General features: G+C 37.7%; 1 protein-coding gene across 1 annotated transcript in view; it reads left to right on the forward strand.

Moving 5' to 3' along the window:
- ADGB (androglobin) overlaps positions 1-19,027 on the forward strand; it is a 149,631-nt gene that overhangs the window by 64,278 nt on the left and 66,326 nt on the right. Inside the window, exons 12-16 of the mRNA XM_045865707.2 lie at positions 3,091-3,181; positions 8,595-8,724; positions 15,537-15,573; positions 16,451-16,637; positions 17,404-17,467. Coding sequence (XP_045721663.1) covers positions 3,091-3,181; positions 8,595-8,724; positions 15,537-15,573; positions 16,451-16,637; positions 17,404-17,467 — 509 coding nt within the window. The remainder of the gene's footprint in view (positions 1-3,090; positions 3,182-8,594; positions 8,725-15,536; positions 15,574-16,450; positions 16,638-17,403; positions 17,468-19,027) is intronic.

Below are 19,027 nucleotides of genomic sequence, written 5' to 3' on the forward strand. Positions count from 1 at the left end.
CTCCTACGTGAATGTTGTCCTAAGCCACTATGAATGGCTGTTGGGTTAGAAATAAAGAGGTTCCTGCCGTTGGGGAGGCGGGGGACAGGGGACCGTGCCCGCCCGGCTCTTATTCTCAGTTCACTTCTAACGTCCTCACAATCAAGTCTCATCCTTGACTTCTTCAATGTTTTTTCTCTCCAAGTCTTCATTTTTTCATGAGCACCAAGTTTGAACGGCAACAGAAATGAGCAAAGGCATTCATTAAAAAAATCAATTTTAACACAGAAGCATGAATCTGAGGAGATGGCATTAAAAAAAGAAGGAAAAAGTAATAATCTAAAAATTATGGCCGGCAGAAGAGCTCACAACTTTTGTTTAGTCAACATCTACTGTGTTTCTGTACCCGATTTAGAGCTTGCAGTTTCTCATAAAGGATGATAAAGAATTGGCGTGTTACGGATTATTTTTCTGTATATATGCCTGTGTGCATGGGGGTATATATATTTTTCTCATTCCAAAACACTTCAATTGTCTTTGTTCAAAAGAGCTTTTTTTTTTTAAACGTCTTTTGTGTTTGTTTCCTTGCTTTTGCATTTTCTCCCTTTGTCTCTGCTGACTGCTCATTGTTTTCTAACTGTATTGCTCCAGCAACAGTATATCGCATTCTAGAGGTTTGTGCATTAGGGGCTGTGTTCACAGGTCTGTTACCCGAATGAACAATGAAGGCAAAGCCACGAAGAACATACCCATGCCAGTTTATCGATGGCCTCGCTGTGAAGCATAGAAGTACGCTTTAAGGCTTCGGTGCCATGGAGCAAGGCTTACACCCTCTCTTGCTGGTGTTGATGAGGCTCCTGCTACCAGTTCAAGCGTTGTTGATCCCTCCTCACAGGGGACCAGCGGACCCTATCTTGGTTCCCATGTAATACCTAAGTCTGGGTGGTGCTCAGGCTCCTAAACCTGCCATGGCCACGTAGATTGGAATGTTTACCTGCTCCCTGCGTTCTACTTCCAACCATCATTTACATGTTTTTGGTTTTTTTTAAAAAATATTTTATTTATTTATTTGAGAGAGAGAGAGAGCATGAGGGGGGGAGGGTCAGAGGGAGAAGCAGACTCCTCGCTGAGCAGGGAGCCCGATGCGGGACTCGATCCCGGGACTCCAGGATCATGACCTGAGCCGAAGGCAGTCACTCAACCAACTGAGCCACCCAGGCGCCCATTTACATGTTTTTAAAATATAAATTACAACTGCTAACCATGTAATTTTCCTCACATTTGCTTTTTGCCTACATGATACAGCTGGATACAGCTGGGAGCAAAGATTTTCTAGCACAACATGTTATATCTTTGCCAGAAAAGAACAAAGATTAAAGAAAGAATCTGGTTTGGATGGAAGACGAAATGGTCAATTCTTTTTTTTTTTTTTTTTTTTTTTTACTTAGGCCCATCTGCCTCTCTCTGTCCTGCTTGATTTTTTCATTTCTTTATGTCCGTTGAGCTTCCGCAGTGGGCTGTCAGCGCCTGCAGATGTCTGCTATGGGGTACAGGAGCTTCCCAATTTTTATTCCTCCCTCCCACCCTTCTTCCCTCCCTCCCTTCTGTCCTCTTTCCTGTTCTCTGTCTCTTTGAACCAAAGATCAGCCTTCACATGATGCTTGAAAGACAATCTTTTGCTTTTAAATGCTATATTTTAGTTCAATGTGTAGAGCCACACTTAAAACAGTTGTTCATTCAGAGCATTGAAGAATAGTTGAGTGAAGGGAAAAATACTGAACCTGCAGACCTTTTCTGACTCCACTACCGTTGCAGTGCAGTTCCAGTTAAGTGATGGCTCTAATGTAAGCGGGGGAAGAAAAATCTGAAACTGGTGGGATTCCATAGCTCGTATACCACCTTGAGGCTCACCCTGTAATTGTCTTTCTTCTGCCTATTGGTTTAATATTTAAGGCAGAAATTAACAGGAAAATTAACAGGGAGGGAAAGAGAGATCATTTTAGAGGTTACCATGGAACAAGCAGAGAAAAGTTATGTACCTGTATCAAAGCTTCACTATTTTTCTCCAATAGTTACCCTTTCCACAGATGGAAGAGCTTTTGTTAAAATAGTCACCTCTAATGTTTAATTGCAGTGCTCACCACGCTATGCCTGGGTTCTGTGCCATATCCACTGAGAATTTCTTCCTCGTAGATCAATTTCAGACTCTCTTAGGCGGATCCACAAGGCTTTTCTTTAGCCACTGTTTTCTCTTCTACCCATGACCTTTACTTTGTTACATTTTCTGTTCTACTACCATCTCCAGGTATTAGTCTGCATTTCCTCTTCATGTTTCAGCAATTGTTTTGCAGAAGTTAACTACAAGAACACAGTTTTAGTGAAAAACATTTAAAAAAGTAGCAGTGAGGGACGCCTGGGTGGTTCAGTCGGTTAAGCGTCTGCCTTCGGCTCCGGTCATGATCCCAGAGTCCTGGGATCAAGTTCCGCATTGGGCTCCTTGTTCAGTGGGGAGTTTGCTTTTCCCTCTCGCTCTGCCTGCAGCTAGCCCTGCTTGTGCATGCGTTCTCTCTCTCTCTGTCAAATAAATAAATAAAATCTTAAAAAAAAAAAAGTAGCAGTGAATGTCCAGTAAATAACAAGGAGACATTGCTAACTTTCTCCCTTGAGACTTGATTGCTTCACATTGTTAAGTCTGGAAAGCAACTGAGAAGTAGACTTTAAACATCTAATATTAGCAGGATCTATAAGGCCTTTCAATGTAAAACCTATCCTATTTCTGTCTTTTGAAATTTGCTGGTTAAATAGTTAATGTAATCAGGGCGCCTGGGTGGCTCAGTTGGTTAAGCGACTGCCTTCGGCTCAGGTCATGATCCTGGAGTCCCTGGATCGAGTCCCGCATCGGGCTCCCTGCTCGGCAGGGAGTCTGCTTCTCCCTCTCCCACTCCCCCTGCTTGTGTCCCCTCTCTCGCTGTGTCTTTCTCTATCAAATAAATAAATAAAATCTTTAAAAAAAAAAATAGTTAATGTAATCAGTACTACAATAGATGTTAAGTTATGCATTTAATCTTGGAAGATTAAAAAAAAGTACATGATACCACTTGTTTCTTCTAGAATTAATAATAAAGAAGCCCGAACAATTTCTTGAGATTTCAAGTCCATTTTTGAATTATAGGATGACTCCATTTACAATTCCAACAGAAACGTAAGTATGTAACATTCTTTCCCACAAATACATCTTGTTGACAACTGAAGTATTTTGTGAATTGTGTGGTTAGAAATATATGCTTTGGTGACAGATGCACTAAAGTTTGTATTGCTGCAGTGAATACAGGAAAACAATATTCTTAGATTCTTTTTCACAGTAATAAGTAGATAAGATAAATTCTGAATAGGTTAAAATAAAGCTTAACTATGCCTGGCTTTCCAGCTTTGGCTATTGTTTTAGAAGAGTAAAGTACTTTGTTTTACTTAAACATTAGCACTAACAAATGCTTTTGGTTATTATCTGATAATGAAATCATAAGAGCAGAGGATTGTCAGAGAAACCAGAGAGATGAAGTGTGTCAGTCTTAGGGGAAAAAAAACCCCTAAATAGAACAACAAAGACAATCAAGAAGTAAAAGGAGGAAGAGGAGGAGGAGAAATCCAAATATACTAATGTTTGAGTATGGCAAAAGGGATAGAAAGAAAGACTATCACCCTGGATCTAAAATTTCTTTTTCTTTTTTTTAAAGATTTTATTTATTTATTTGACAGAGAGAGGCACAGCGAGAGAGGGAACACAAGCAGGGGGAGTGGGAGAGGGAGAAGCAGGTTTCCCGCCGAGCAGGGAGCCCGATGCGGGGCTCGATCCCAGGACCCTGGGATCATGACCTGAGCCGAAGGCAGACGCCCAACGACTGAGCCACCCAGGCGCCCCTGGATCTAAAATTTCTAATGAGCTCAGAGGAGTGAACAGGTAGTCCACAAATAGCAATAATGAGAAGAATTAGTGATATGAGTGGAGGATATGATTATTACCACTAAAATTGTGGTAATTTGTTATGCAGTGATAAGTAACTAATACCTGGATATATATGTATGTGAAAGATTACCAAATATATAGTCTGAATTCGTGCAGCTAATTGTACTTCCATTATCCATCAATAACATTGTACATAAGAATAAATAATAATATGTAAAATGGTTTTAAAAAAATCATGTAAGGATTCTAGGAATTCAAGAATTCAAGGAATACAATAATAATTGAAAATAAGAATTCGGTGGATGTGTTTCATCAGAGATTAGATACAGCAAAAAGACAACTGGCTAAATGGAAAATAGATCAGAGATAATATCCAGACTGAAAGATGAAGACCAAACATAAATAAATAAATGAGGAAAAGTACAGTAAAAACAAATGGGGCAAGTTGAAAAAGACCAACATAATTGCAAGTGGGTCTCAGAAACAGAGGATAGAGAGATGGGGGAATAATCACAAATTAAAAATATAATGGCAAAATATCCCAAAAGTAAAAAAAAAAAAAAAATCAAGTCAAGAATCAGTAAGTTCTGACATCAAGCAATGTAAACAAAAAGAAAATTGCAACTAGACACATCCGAGTAAAACTGAAGACAAATAGGGTACAGTGATATATAGGTGTAAAGTCAAAGTACTGCCTCACAAACCAACATGGATGAATGTCACACACAAAAATATTAGACCAGCCTGGGTGGCTCAGTCGTTAAGCATCTGCCTTCGGCCCGGGTCATGATCCCAGGGTCCTGGGATCAAGCCCTGCATCAGGTTCCCTGCTCAGATTGCTTCTCCCTCTCCCACTCCCCCTGCTTGTGTTCCTGCTCTCACTGTCTCTCTCTCTGTCAAATAAATAAATAAAATCTTAAAAAAAAAAAAAAATAGACCAAAGAAGTCTGGTAGAAAAAGTGCACGGGTTGCTTTTAATTATCCTACTAACAGACATTATGCAAAGAAAAATAAAAAGCAATCCATGGTATTGGAAGTCATGATGGTGGTTTCCTGTGGTGAGGAGGACTGGCCGTGCTTGGGAGACACTCGGCACGGCTCATGGGGCGCTGGCAATATTAGTATCCCTTAGTCTGCATAATGGTGACATGGCCATGCTGCCTTTGAGATTTTTCAGCAAGTTTTACATTTATGATCTGGTCCTTTGTTGAATGTCTTTTAAACTTAAGTAAAACTTCATGAAACGTTTGAATGTCACACAATGACCATTAGTGATGGGTTAGGCTTCTTTGGACGTAGTAAGATCCATGACAGGAATGTAAGCTGATGAAGAAGTGCAGTTGAACTTGAGATCAAAAGTCAGTTGATTGCGCTGTTTTACTTTTAGAGCCTCTTTACATCACAGCCAGTTAATTGACATTGTATGAACTCTATTTAAGTTGAAAATATTAGAGAGATTCTTTAAATCATTTACTGTCAAGGCTCCTGTCAGTTCTATGCACCAACAACTGACCACTGAGAAGTGGATTGGGAGGGACCCGTAGGCAGCACTCCTCTGGATAGTCCTTGGCAGTTAGTAATGTCAAGCCTCGAGGCACAGCTTTATCAACTGAAAAGACAGTTTGCTGCAACGTTTGATTTCAAAAATTTGTTACCGTTACAAATTTGTAAATCTATTTTCCCTCAAACTTTTAACTTTCCATAAAAACTTATTTTATAGCTAAATCTATTAATATCCATACAAATTTTAAATAAACTTAGTTTGCCAGATTTATTTAAACATTTTAAGTGACATTTGCTACATCACTATATTTTGTTATCTCCCTAAGTACTTTAAGAGACAAAAATCATAGCAAATAAAATCTTGCCAAGTATTTAAATCCTTATAAAAGTTCAAATAATCAAACTTATGTGTTTTGAGAACCTTAATTTTTCCTATATATGCTATTAGTTTTTACAAACCCAAATTTTCTTACATGTTGTAAATTAATCATGAAGCTAAAATTAAATATGCCATACATTTTAAAGCCTAATTTGTTGGATTATATAACATGCTAAGTTCTTTCATATGTTACAAATACAAAATAGCATATATACATAGAGTTTTTCTGAACTTAATATAAAAATGTTAATGCTTCATAATTTTTCTAATTAGTTTTATACTTAGTATGACCCACTAAATGATAATTTTTCCATTCCAAATAACTTTTAATTATCTCTCAACTGATTGAGATTGCATACTAATCAGAGATTTTGTGGATTTTGAAAGCCATGGCTGCAGACCACCAGGACAGATTTTCTCACGATTGAAAAATGCCATACCCAGACTTCTAGAATCTCTGTGTCAATAGGCACCACAAATGGATTGGTTTCATAGCCTGAATTCCCCGAGTTACTCCCTTACTCGATTTCCTTATGTCTTCTTTCAGCTTCATTATCTGGTCAAGGTGGACAGATCTAGGTGACTCTGACACCTGATTGGATTCAACTAATCTAGTCACTGTTTGAATCTGTTGTGGATTTCCTAGCTTCTTTATTCAATCTGGCAGAGCCAAAAACAAAGCTATGTGAATGACATTTCATCCTACATGGAAGAAAGGTCCCTTGTCCTGCTTTGCTGTACAGTCAGAGTTCTCAGGTCAACGTGAGTGCAAGCCCTTTTTTTGGCAAGTCCTTGAGAGTGACTGCTATCACAAGTGCTTTTCCCTGAAACAGTGTAGCAACTTGCCAAATTTGCCCATTCTTGGCTCCTGGCCTAGTGGGAATCAGAACCTCACAAATATGTCTGTGCTACCCTCTAGTGGCGGTTTCAGGTAAATCAGAGAGGCTTAGCTTGAGGTGAATTAAGAACTTTCGCTGAATGCAAGGGAAAAAACAGTGTAGGAAATCTGTATACATGAAATTTAATTTTATCTTTGAAAAGTACATGGGCGCCTGGGTGGCTCAGTCGTTAAGCGCCTGCCTTTGGCTCAGGTCATGATCCCAGGGTCCTGGGATTGAGCCCCGCATCGGGCTCCCTGCTCTGCAGGAAACCTGCTTCCTCCTCTCCCACCTCCCCTGCTTGTGTTCCCTCCCTCGCTGTGTGTCTCTCTCTGTCAAATAAATAAATAAAATCTTTTTTTAAAAAAGAAAAGTATGTAACCTAAAAAAAAAGTACATAACCTTTTTGTATTTACTATAACAAATGTCTTTTTATTGTGCCTATGAACTTGTAGGAATGACAATGGCAATTTAAGGTCATATCAAGAATTACTTGAAAGGGAATATTGTACATTTCAGTAGCTAGTACAAAAGTCACAGTTATAAACTCAAGTGCTCAAGACTCACTCAAATTTTTGACTCTGAGTCCCATTCCACTGATACATTACTCTGATACTGAGTTAAATCAAGTCCAAACGTCAAATTCTGACATTCTGGTCATCAACATGTAAAGATGACCACCATAGTTTTATTTTATATTATTTTTTAAAAAGATTTTATTTCTTTATTTGACAGAGAGAGAGCACAAGCAGGGGGAGTGGCAGGCAGAGGCAGAGAGAGAAGCAGGCTCCCCGCAGAGCAAGGGAAGCCCGATGTGGGACTCCACTCCATCCCAGGACCAGGATCATGACCTGAGCCGAAGGCAGTCGCTTAACCAACTGAGCCACCCAGGCGCCCGACCACCATAGTTTTAAAATAGCATTCCAGAAAATTTTTACAACAATGTATTGACTGGTAGAGATATTTCTTCAGTAGTGTAGAAAGCAAGTTAATGTTTTTAACATGAAATAAAAATTTATTATTAGATGTAAAAGGAGATGATAAAATCAACGAAACCAGAAATTTCTTTTTTTTTTTTTTTAAGATTTCATTTATTTATTTGACAGAGACAGCGAGAGAGAGAAAGAGTAGGGGGAGTGGGAGAGGGAGAAGCAGGCTTCCCGCCGAGCATGGAGCCTGATTCAGGGCTCGATCCCAGGACCCTGGGATCATGACCTGAGCTGAAGGCAGCCGCTTAACCGACTGAGCCACCCAGGCGCCCTGAAACCAGAAATTTCTACTGTTGACAAAACTGCTGTTATTTAAAGTACAATGCAGTATCAGCCAGCCATAAAAAAAGAAGGAAATCTTGCCATTTGTAACAACGGCTGGAACTTAAGGGCGTTCTGCTAAGTGAAATAAGTCAGACAGAGAAAGACGAATGCCATATGATCTCACTTATATGTGGAATCTAAAAAATCAAAAACAAAAACAAACACCCAAGATACAGAGAACAGATTGATGGCTGCCAGAGGAAGAGGGTGGCTGAAATGGGTAAAGTGGGGTCAAAAGGTACAAGCTTCCAGTTATAAAATAAGTCATGAGATATAATGTACAGCATGATGGCTGTAGTTAACAATGCTGTATTGTATATTTGAAAGTTGCTAAGAGAGTAAATCCTAAGAGTTCTCATCACAAAGAAAAAAATTGCAACTAGGTGTGATGATGGATGTTAACTAGACTTGTGATCATCTTATAATGTATATGAATATCAAATCATCATGTTGTACACCTGAAGCTAATATAATGTTATATGGCAATTATACCTCAATAAAAAAGAAACTGCAGTTATTTATTAGTAACTTTAAATAAGAAATTAAAGTAACAGAAGTTTGTTTTTTTTTTTCATTAGTCATTTTGTACAATCTTTTATTAAGAAAGGGATGCCTCCAGGATTTGATTTATCCTCCATTACTGAAAATGATGAAACCACCACCATTAGCCAGCCAGACTTAAGCCAATTGACAGGAGAAGTATCTCAGGTAACTATGTTACTCTTATTATTGGCCCAATTCTTAATTATCAAATATCTTTTCTTAAATTGTGAAATATACACAAAAGACTGTATAATGTGCATTTGGACAGAACAAAGAACACTGTGCAAATAAGCTTTTTAGATTATAAACTGGCATATTCATGCCTTAGAGAAGTCCCCTATGCATCTCCTATCTGCCATTCAGAGTTTGGTGTTAACCAAGCCCATACTCTTCTTCTTTTTTTAAGATTTTATTTATTTGAGAGAGAGAGAGAGTGTGTGTGAGCAAGACAGCCCAAGCAGGGGGAGCAGCAGAGAGAGAGGGAGAAGCAGACTTCCCACTGAGCAGGGAGCTGGATGTGGGGCTCGATCCCAGGACCCTGAGATCATGATTTGAGCCGAAGGCAGACGCTTAACCGACTGAGCCACCCAGGCATCCCAAGCCCATACTCTCCTAATTTTGCCAATTATGTATATACATTTATAAACAATATAACCTTAATTTAATTGTTATACAATTTTATTTAAATGCACTCATTAATTCCTCGGGGATTTCCTTCACTTAGCATCATTTATGAAATTTGCCTTTTGTTGCGTGTCACAGTTCATTCATTTCACTGGTTGAAGGTATCTAATATATAACCAAACTACTTTCTTTTAAATCTTGGCATTGTTAATGGCTATACTCATTGCTTCTTGTTTCTTTTTTCTTCTTTCAGATTTTTATTTAAATTCTAGTTAGTTAACATAAAGTGTAATATTGGCTTCAGGAGTAGAATTTAGTGATTCCTCACTTACATCTAACACCCAGTGCTCATCATAACAAGTACCCTCCTTAATGCCCATCCCCCATTCAGCCCACTTCCCTCCATCACCCCTCAGTTTGTTCTCTATCTTTAAGAGTCTCTTATGATTTGCTTCCCTCTCTCTCTCTTTTTTTTCCTTTCCCATATGCTCATCTGTTTTGTTTCTTAAATTCCACACATGAGTGAGATCATATGGTATTTGTCTTTCTCTGACTGACTTATTTTGCTTAGCATAACACACTCTAGCTCCATCCATGTTGCTGCAAATGGCAAGATTTCATTCTTTTTGATGGCTGAGTAATATTCCATTGTACATATATATCACCTCTTCTTTATCCATTCATCAGTCAATGGACATTCTGGCTCTTTCCATAGTTTGGCTATTGCTGATAGTGCTACTATAAACATTGGGAGCTTCTTGTTTCCTACTACTGTAAGCAGCAATACCATGACTATTCTTGTATGTCCCTGCACACATGAGCCAGTGTTTCCTGAGTTCCAGAGTGTGTAACCTGTTATGTGCTATGGCTCCCAATGAAAATAACTCGTCTGCATCTACGTGTTAGTTGAGTATTGATGATAGGGAACAGCAGAAAACAAAATAGCTGTTTGGGTTAGCACCATGAGAACACATAACTTCACTGTTTGGTGGTGGAATGACTGCTAAGTATCGTTGCCAACTGGTTGGCCCACTACAGGTCATGGGCTTATCTGTAGAGAGTAACACATGACTACTTGAAACCTAACAATGGGCCTCGTAACTGCACAGTTTCAGAGTAGTGATCAATACATGTGACATTTGAAGATACTTGCAACAACTGTAATAATATGTAAAATGCTGTGATTTCTTTCGTAGATGAAGTCACAGTTATTGCTAATAACATTGTGGCTTACCCACCTGCACTGATAAATTGATAACTAAAGAAAATCTCAACTTGGACTAAAGATGAAATTTTTTCAACTCTCCATGTTCATGGATTCCTGAAATCTTAATTATGGGCCCCAGAGGACATTAGACTGGGAAGTCCTGCTCCAGGATGTGATTCTGGGAGCAAAATTGATGGGTCATGGGGCATTCACCCATTTAACATTACAACAAGATGCCAAATAATTTTCCAGTGTAGTTGTATCAATATCCACTTCTGTCAGCCCTGCATAAGAATTTTCTTTGCAAGGCATCGTGGCCAACACTTACGGTGCCTGATATTTCAACTTTTGCCAGTATGGTGGGTGTCAAAGGGTATTTATCTTGTAAAAGGTAATATGTTCACATATTCAAAAATAAAAATATAAGGGGCCCCTGGGTGGTGCAGTCAGTTAAGCGTCCGACTCTTGGTTTTAGCTCAGGTCATGATCTCAGGGTTGTGAGATTGAGCCCCACGTGTGGGCTGAGTGTGGAGCCTGCTTTAACTTCTGTCTTCCTCTCCCTCTGTTCCTCCCGCTCATGCTCTCTCTCAAATAAATAAATCTTTTAAAAAATTTAAAAAAATAAAATATAAGGTATACATGAAGAACTCCTGTTTCTATTAATATACTTCTCCATTTTCACCACTCTGCACTCTGTAGGACATTTTCTGCATTTTGTTATGCAAATTTAGAAAAACACACAGATAATATTCCATAACATCCCTTTTTCTATTCAAAATTTAACAAAAGAGTTTTTACTTAGTAAGTACTAGAGATAATTTCATATCTATACATAAAGTGTGTCTTTATTCTTAAAGTTGCATAATATTTCATTAGGTGAATGAACCCTAGTCCATTTCCACTAATCTCTCTAGATGGTGTAAGATACCTTGCATACCATTGCATTCAAGTGACAATTATTTTTTAGTATTAGTTGAAAAACAGACTAACAAATGAGAAATCTGGTAAAGAGAATGAATATATTTTAACATTTTTAAAGTTTTTCTTTAGTTTTAAGCTATTCCATGCAATAGTTTTAGAAAGTCAAAAACACCATAAAAATAGTCAATCTATCTTTTTTTAATTTAATTTAATTTTTTTATTATGTTATGTTAATCACCATACATTACATCATTAGTTTTTGATGTAGTGTTCCATGATTCATTGCGTATAACACCCAGTGCTCCATTCAGTGCATGCCCTCTTTAATACCCATCACCAGGTTAACACATCCCCCCACCCCCTCCCCTCTAGAACCCTCAGTTTTTTTCTCAGAGTCCATAGTCTCTCATGGTTCGTCTCCCCTTCCGATTTCCCCCCCTTCATTCTTCCCTTCCTGCTATCTTCTTCTTCTTCTTTTTTTTAACATATAATGTATTATTTGTTTCAGAGGTACAGGTCTGTGATTCAAGAGTCTTACACAATTCACAGCACTCACCATAGCACATACCCTCCCCAATGTCTATCACCCAGCCACCCCATCCCTCCCACCCCCCACCACTCCAACAACCCTCAGTTTGTTTCCTGAAATTTAGAATTCCTCATATCAGTGAGGTCATATGATACATGTCTTTCTCTGATTGACTTATTTCACTCAGCATAATACCCTCCAGTTCCATCCATGTCATTGCAAATGGCAAGATTTCATTCCTTTTGGTGGCTGCATAATATTCCATTGTATATATACACCACATCTTCTTTATCCATTCATCTGTTGATGGACATCTTGGCTCTTTCCATAGTTTGGCTATTGTCGACATTGCTGCTGTAAACATCGGGGTGTACATACCCCTTCGGATCCCTACATTTCTATCTTTGGGGTAAATAACCAGTAGTGCAATTGCTGGATTGTATGGAAGCTCTATTTTCAACTTTTTGAGGAACCTCCATAGCGTTTTCCAGAGTGGCTGCACCAACTTGCATTCCCACCAACAGTGTAGGAGGGTTCCCCTTTCTCCGCATTCCCGCCGACATCTGTCGTTTCCTGACTTGTTCATTTTAGCCATTCTGACTGGTGTGAGGTGGTATCTCATTGATGTTTTGATTTGGATTTCCCTGATGCTGAGTGATGTTGAGCACTTTTTCATGTGTCTGTTGGCCATTTGGATGTCTTTTTTGGAAAAATATCTGTTCATGTCTTCTGCCCATTTCTTGATTGGATCATTTGTTCTTTGGGTGTTGAGTTTAAGAAGTTCTTTTTTTTTTTTTTTAAAGATTTTATTTATTTGACAGAGAGAGACACAGTGAGAGAGGGAACACAAGCAGGGGGAGTGGGAGAGAGAGAAGCAGGGTTCCTGTGGAGCACAGAGCCTGGGACCAGACGAAATTTAGGTCTCCTACTCCTCTGCCATCTCGCTCCTCCCCCAATAGTCAATCTGTCTTATTCTTCCTTATTCCCTTAATCTCCCTCCCCAGAGTCAATCACTTTTATTTGTGTTTTCTGGTTTGTATCTCTACATTTCTAAACAGTAGGCATGTACACTGTTTTTCTCTCAGCACTGGTGAAAATACCTAGCATATGGTAGACACAGTTACATCTTTATTGAATGCTGGGATTCTGTTATTTCTTGATCTATCAATTAGCTATTACCCCTTGTTGTGGAAGATAAGTATTTAGCACTGCTGTCCTCACTCACCATGGCAAACCCCCACTTTCCTCTGTCTTCCAGATTTGTTTACTTCAGAAGTCTTTGTTGAATCTATATTCTAGCTATATAAGGATTATTACTGTGGAGGCAATAAAGGAAAGAAATTCCCATATCTATCTATCTATCTATCTATCTATCTATCTATCTATCTATCTATCTATCATCTATCTATCCATCTATCATCTATCTATCTATCAATCATCTATCAATCATCTGATATATCCCATTTTGTTTATTCATTCATCCATCAACGGACACTTGATGAATAATTCTGCTATGACCATGGGTGTAAAAATATCTCTTGAGACACTGCCTTTAATTCTGTTGGGTTTATATCCAAATGTGGAATTGTTGGATCACATGGTAAGTCTACTTTAATTTTTCAGGATCTATCATACTGTTTTTCACTTTATATTCTCACTCTGAGTGCACAAGACTTCCAATTTCTCCACATCCTCACCAACATGCACTCTTGTTTTTATTTTTCTATAATAGCAGTCATCATAACGGTGTGAGGTTGTATCTCACTATACTTTTGATTGGCATTTCCCTAATGATTAGTGATGTTGAGCATCTTTTCATATGATTTTTTGTCACTTATCTATTGTCTTTGGATAAATATCTAAGTCCTTTGCCCATTTTTAAATTAGTTTATTTGGTTTTTGTTGTTCTTTGTATAAGTTCTTTATATATTGTTGATGCTACCCTTTTATCAGATACATGATTTGCAGATATTTTCTCCCATTCCACAGGTTGCATCTTCATGGTATTGATTGTGTCCTTTGATACACAGAATTTTTTTATTTTGATGTAGTCCAGTTTATTTAGTTTTACATTTGTTATTGCTGTTGTTTAGTTTCATATCCAAGAAATCACTGCCAAATCAATGTCATGAAGCTTTCCCCCTATGTTTTCTTCTAAAAGATGTATAGCCCTAATCTCTTTGTCTTTGTGTCAACCTTGTCATCCAAACTTTCTGTTGAGTTTATTTCACATTCCTATTTTTAGTTTCTAAGAGCTCCCATTCTTGATTGTATTTTTGTAGAAGTTTCTTATTTGATAGATGGATATTCTCTGATCTTTCTGATATTGCCAATTTAAAAAATGTATCCCTATATAATTGTTTTTGTTTTCTATTAATCTCCCCATCTACACCCTTGAGTTTCTTTAAGTCTCCTTCCTCAATTGTCTGGTGATACTTTGTTGCACATATATATATATCTAAGGAATTCATGACATTAATTAGCTGCTGATTGGAAGTGGCTTTATAGAATGCTAGAGCTTGTCAGCTAGTAGGATAATTAATTTAGGATAATTGGGGATAAATGAGCTTCATTTGGGGGTGGGATTAGCTCCAAATGTAGATTCCTTGGAGGTTTTTCCCTGGCCTTGGTCAGTTTCTCCAGTTAAGAATCCTCTAATCTCCCTGGTGGGGTGGAATGGGGCCCAGGGGTTAGTAGACACTTATCCATCAGTGTTATTGTAGCCAAGCAGTACAGAGGAGCCGAGAGTCTCAAAGTTCAGCATGTGGACTTTCACTTAATTCCTCTCCTTTCTGTAGAGGCAGCTTCTTTTGTTTCCCATGGTACCTGTGAACCCAGATCTGGAGATTGCTCATTTAATTTCTCCACATGAAGCAATTTCCAATGTCACATTTAGGCAGAAGGCTAGATGTTAAATCAGAAAGGATTACAGCAAAATGGGGATTTGTCTGTTCCTTAAATAGACATTTAACCCAATCCTGTATTTTGATATGAGGCCGTATAGCATTCTCTCCTTCTGAGATGCCTGTTAATCATTTCTGGGGCCCTAAGGCATGGATGGACTTGCTTCTCACTAGTTTCTCAGGTAGCTCTGCTCTGTTATCACCTGCATCCCTTTATATCATCCAAAATATTGTTGCCACCATCCGTCATGTGTCTGTATGAGTTTGTACCATTTTACCTTTTATACATATTTTAATTGTGTCACAGAGAAAACGGAATTGCACAAATGAATTCACCTTCATTTCCCTGTTAAAATTTGGAAAAACCATTTTTTATAAATTGAAACCCACCTTTCTAGGTTCTGTATGTTAACTGCCAGTTATAATCTCATCTCATTATATTCAATCTGTAATAATGTCAGGTGCTTCATACCAAGCCAAATAACTACTTGAGGATATTATTGTTTTAATTTAACTTTTAAGACTCAATAATTTAATAAACTCTCATATTCTGGGTTTCAATGTCACAAACTTAAACCCTCAGCCTATTATTGAATTAAATTCATATCTTTGAACTTTAAGGTTAAAAACAAAGTTTCTGCTTTACCATGTTTTAGTAACTATTGGCAGAAATCTATTTCTTCAATGATTAAAAGACAGTATTAACTCTTTTAAAAGCATTTGTGCTTTAAATAGCTAACATGTTTTGCTGAATTTATAAATGGTTTCTTAACGTGTTCCTTTCACTTCACAGGGTAATATTATTTCACAAGTTATACTTGGAAAAGGTAAATTAATAATCTTCTCATGACTTTCACAAACATCAAAGCACAAGGATCTCTGCTTCTTGACAGCTCTTAGCTGTCTCTTCTCCTGGCTCTTGGCGGCTTGTCTCCTGTGTCTCCTCTGATGTGTTAAGTCTAATCTACTCTGAGCTAGAAAAATCAGATAATCTCCCTTGTTAAATTCATGCTTAAAGTAAAAATAAAAGATGATCTGATTAAGGGCCCAAGAGTACAGTTCATGTGTTTTAACACATGAATGTGATGATCAAAGCAAGGAAACCATCACCAATTCCTCAGTTCCTAAATATAGACTTGGCCAATCCTGAAATCCAAAAAAGCATTATGTGGGATGTACATATGTAGAATTTTGACTCAAGAAGTCTATAAGAACTTTATGACATTACTTGATCAACATAAAATAAGGTGCAGAATCGCTAACTATGAGGGAGCATTTAAATGGCTTCTGAAATGTATTTATTGCAATAGCTCTTCCGGGTTCTCCTTTCTTCTGGTGTATGAGCTATCCCCTCCCCTCATACGAACATGTCTGCCTGTAGCCGAGGTTAAGTACCTAAACTAGCTAATTTCTGCTGTATCTTAATGATCTGTGAAGAATGGGCACACAAAATTATGAAAGTGATTTCAAAAGTTTTAAACACTCTGCTATTTGTTTAAGTTAGGATTACATTCTCCAGAGTGTATGAAAATGTGTCTCTGCATGGACCTCCCCATATTTGAGGCTTGCATGTAAATGATTGCCTCAGGAAACGTTTTTTCAAAAGTAGACTTCAATATGCAAGTTGCCCTCTATAATTTTCCATATCTCAATAACTTAATATTTAACAATGTAGGTGCAATTGACATGTTTGTCTTCTGTTACATGCAGATGAACTGACAGACCTTGGGCTGAATGACGCAGCCCATCAAGGTGAAGGATTTAGTTTGGAAAGAGATTTGGTCAGCCAGACAACAGCCACACAGGATAAATCACAGGAGGAGTTTGGAACAATAAATAATAGTGTTTCTAAAGAAATATGGTTGGATTTTGAAGACTTCTGTGTATGTTTTCAGTAAGTATAAATTTTTTGTGTGTATTAAATATAGCGGATATATAAGCCATTAATTTTTAGCTATCATTCAAAAGAGTTAAACCAATATTAGTCTGATGTTGATATAGTATCCAGTAAAAATGTTAGAAAGAAAAATAGGTGAGCTGATTGCCCACATAGAATAATAATAGTCAAACAGATCTCAGGTCAGTTTCAGCTCATCCTCAGAGACTTATTTGTTGATGAAGATAAAGATAGTTTATTTACTGAGAGGGATCATTTTTGTCTCTTTAGGACAACTAATTCAATGCAGTTGTTATTATTTTTCTTCAGCTTTATTGACATATAATTGATAAAATTGTAAGATATTTAAAATGCACATGGTGATGAATCGATATACCTTGTGAAAGATTCTCCCCATCGAGTTAACACATCCAACGCCTCACACATTTGCCAATTTGGGGGGGGGGGCGGGACATTTAAGTTCTACTCTCCTAGCAAATTTCAGTGATACAAACTGGTATTATCAATGTTATACATTAGATCCTCAGACCTTATTCATCTTATAACTGAACATTTGTATCCATTTACCAACCTCTTCCTATTTCCCCCACCCTCAGTCCCCGGCAACCATTGTTCTCCTGGGTTGTTGTTATATATATATTTTTAAATTTTCATCTGTCTTTACCTTGTTCTGCCTATAATTACTTGATTCTATGAAACTTAGCATGTAGTACTAGTCCATTGCGAATGATGACAGTAACCTGTTATAAATAATGTTTTTCAGGAACATATATATTTTTCACAAGCCAAATTCATATTGCCTTAACTTTCAAAAAACAGAATTCAAGGTAAATATATTATGATCTCTTTTCTTTGTTTTATGTAAATTTTTGATTAAATCAGGCTAGTGAAAAACACCTTCAAATCTATCAAGCATTTCTAAATTTATAATTATATTAACAAAATCAATTCCTAGAGTCTTCTACTGATCTCTTATCCAGACAATAAGTAAAATTCTGCTACCTCGTATCTCCAAGTATGATTTATCGGATTATGTTCAATCCTGAGCTGCATTATTATGTAAATTCATGTTAAAAATATTTGATTTATGAATAACTGAAGCACAAATAAATTCACTATATTTGATTTCAATTAGTCTATTGAATTGCATGCTATTCCTAAAACAACAGCACATTTCTACTACAATTTCTGCTATTTTTGTCCATGTTCTTCCCTCTACAGGGAGTCTATTCCCCTTCATGTTTATTGCTTTCATCTGGCTAATGCTAGAAGTCTTTCAGAACAGCATTCGTGTCCTTGAACCTGTGAGACCTCCTTCCCTGGCCACAGAGTCTAGGTCAAGTACCCTGACTCCATGCACTCTGTGTGACCTGTACTTACCCTCCTTGGTCCCAAAGGCCTGATTACTTCTCATGCCCCTCCCCCCACCCACCCGCTTGATGTCAACATCTTAAGAAGGACTCTGTCCTTTTGTGTACTCTTACAACACTGGTCCTGGCATGAGGCACGGACTCAATAAAAAATTCTTGACTGAATCAATTAACAAATTTCACAAATTGTGTGGCATTTTGGGGAAGACTATGAAACATATTCTAGGGAACTGGATTGTATTGAAACTCTTATGTTGCTTGTAGGGGGCCATTCAAGCCCCTGATGATATTATTTATTTATTTATTTATTTATTTATTTATTTTAGTTTTTAATTTTTAATTTTTAAAATTTTTTTATTCTTATGTTAATCCCCATACATTACATCATTAGTTTTAGATGTAGTGTTCCATGATTCATTGTTTGTGTCAAGCCCCTGATGATAAAGCCACATCTCTATAAGGGGGGGAAGAAAGAAGTATTGGAGATGACTTTTCTCGTTGCACTCATATTCAATGAAAATGCAGGCAGGGAAAACCTTTTGAGCATTTTTCAAGAGGTGCTCTATAGCCGGATGTCTGCTCTGAAAGTAAGGATCAGATCTGTAGTAGGGCCTGGGGGGAAGGTAGCAGGGAGAAATTGTCAACCTAGCTCTGGAGTTTATCTATAAAAACATGCAGAGGAATGCTTTGGCTTTATGAAGATAACAACACTGCTAAGCAGGAATAACCGAACCCAGAGAATGCTGTGAGAATAACATACCATTTACAGGTCGCTGTGGCATATATCCATATTCAGACTGTGGGCAATAATAAGATGAAGTCATTTATGGTTGCTTACTCTGTTGCTGGCCCCGCACTAGGTTCTTTATTGTATTAACTCTGCATAGCAAGTCCTATAAAAGGACTATTATGATCAGCATTTTGCAGGTAAGGAAACGGAGGCAGGTCAAGGCTGAGTGAATTGCCCAGGACCACCCACCTGGGAAGTGGCACAGGGATCCTGAGAATTGTGCCTGA

The sequence above is a fragment of the Mirounga angustirostris genome, unplaced genomic scaffold (assembly GCF_029215605.1).
Source record: "Mirounga angustirostris isolate CCGP_5_RB_7025 unplaced genomic scaffold, mMirAng1.0.hap1 SCAF_8, whole genome shotgun sequence".
NCBI classification, from domain to species: Eukaryota; Metazoa; Chordata; class Mammalia; order Carnivora; family Phocidae; genus Mirounga; species Mirounga angustirostris.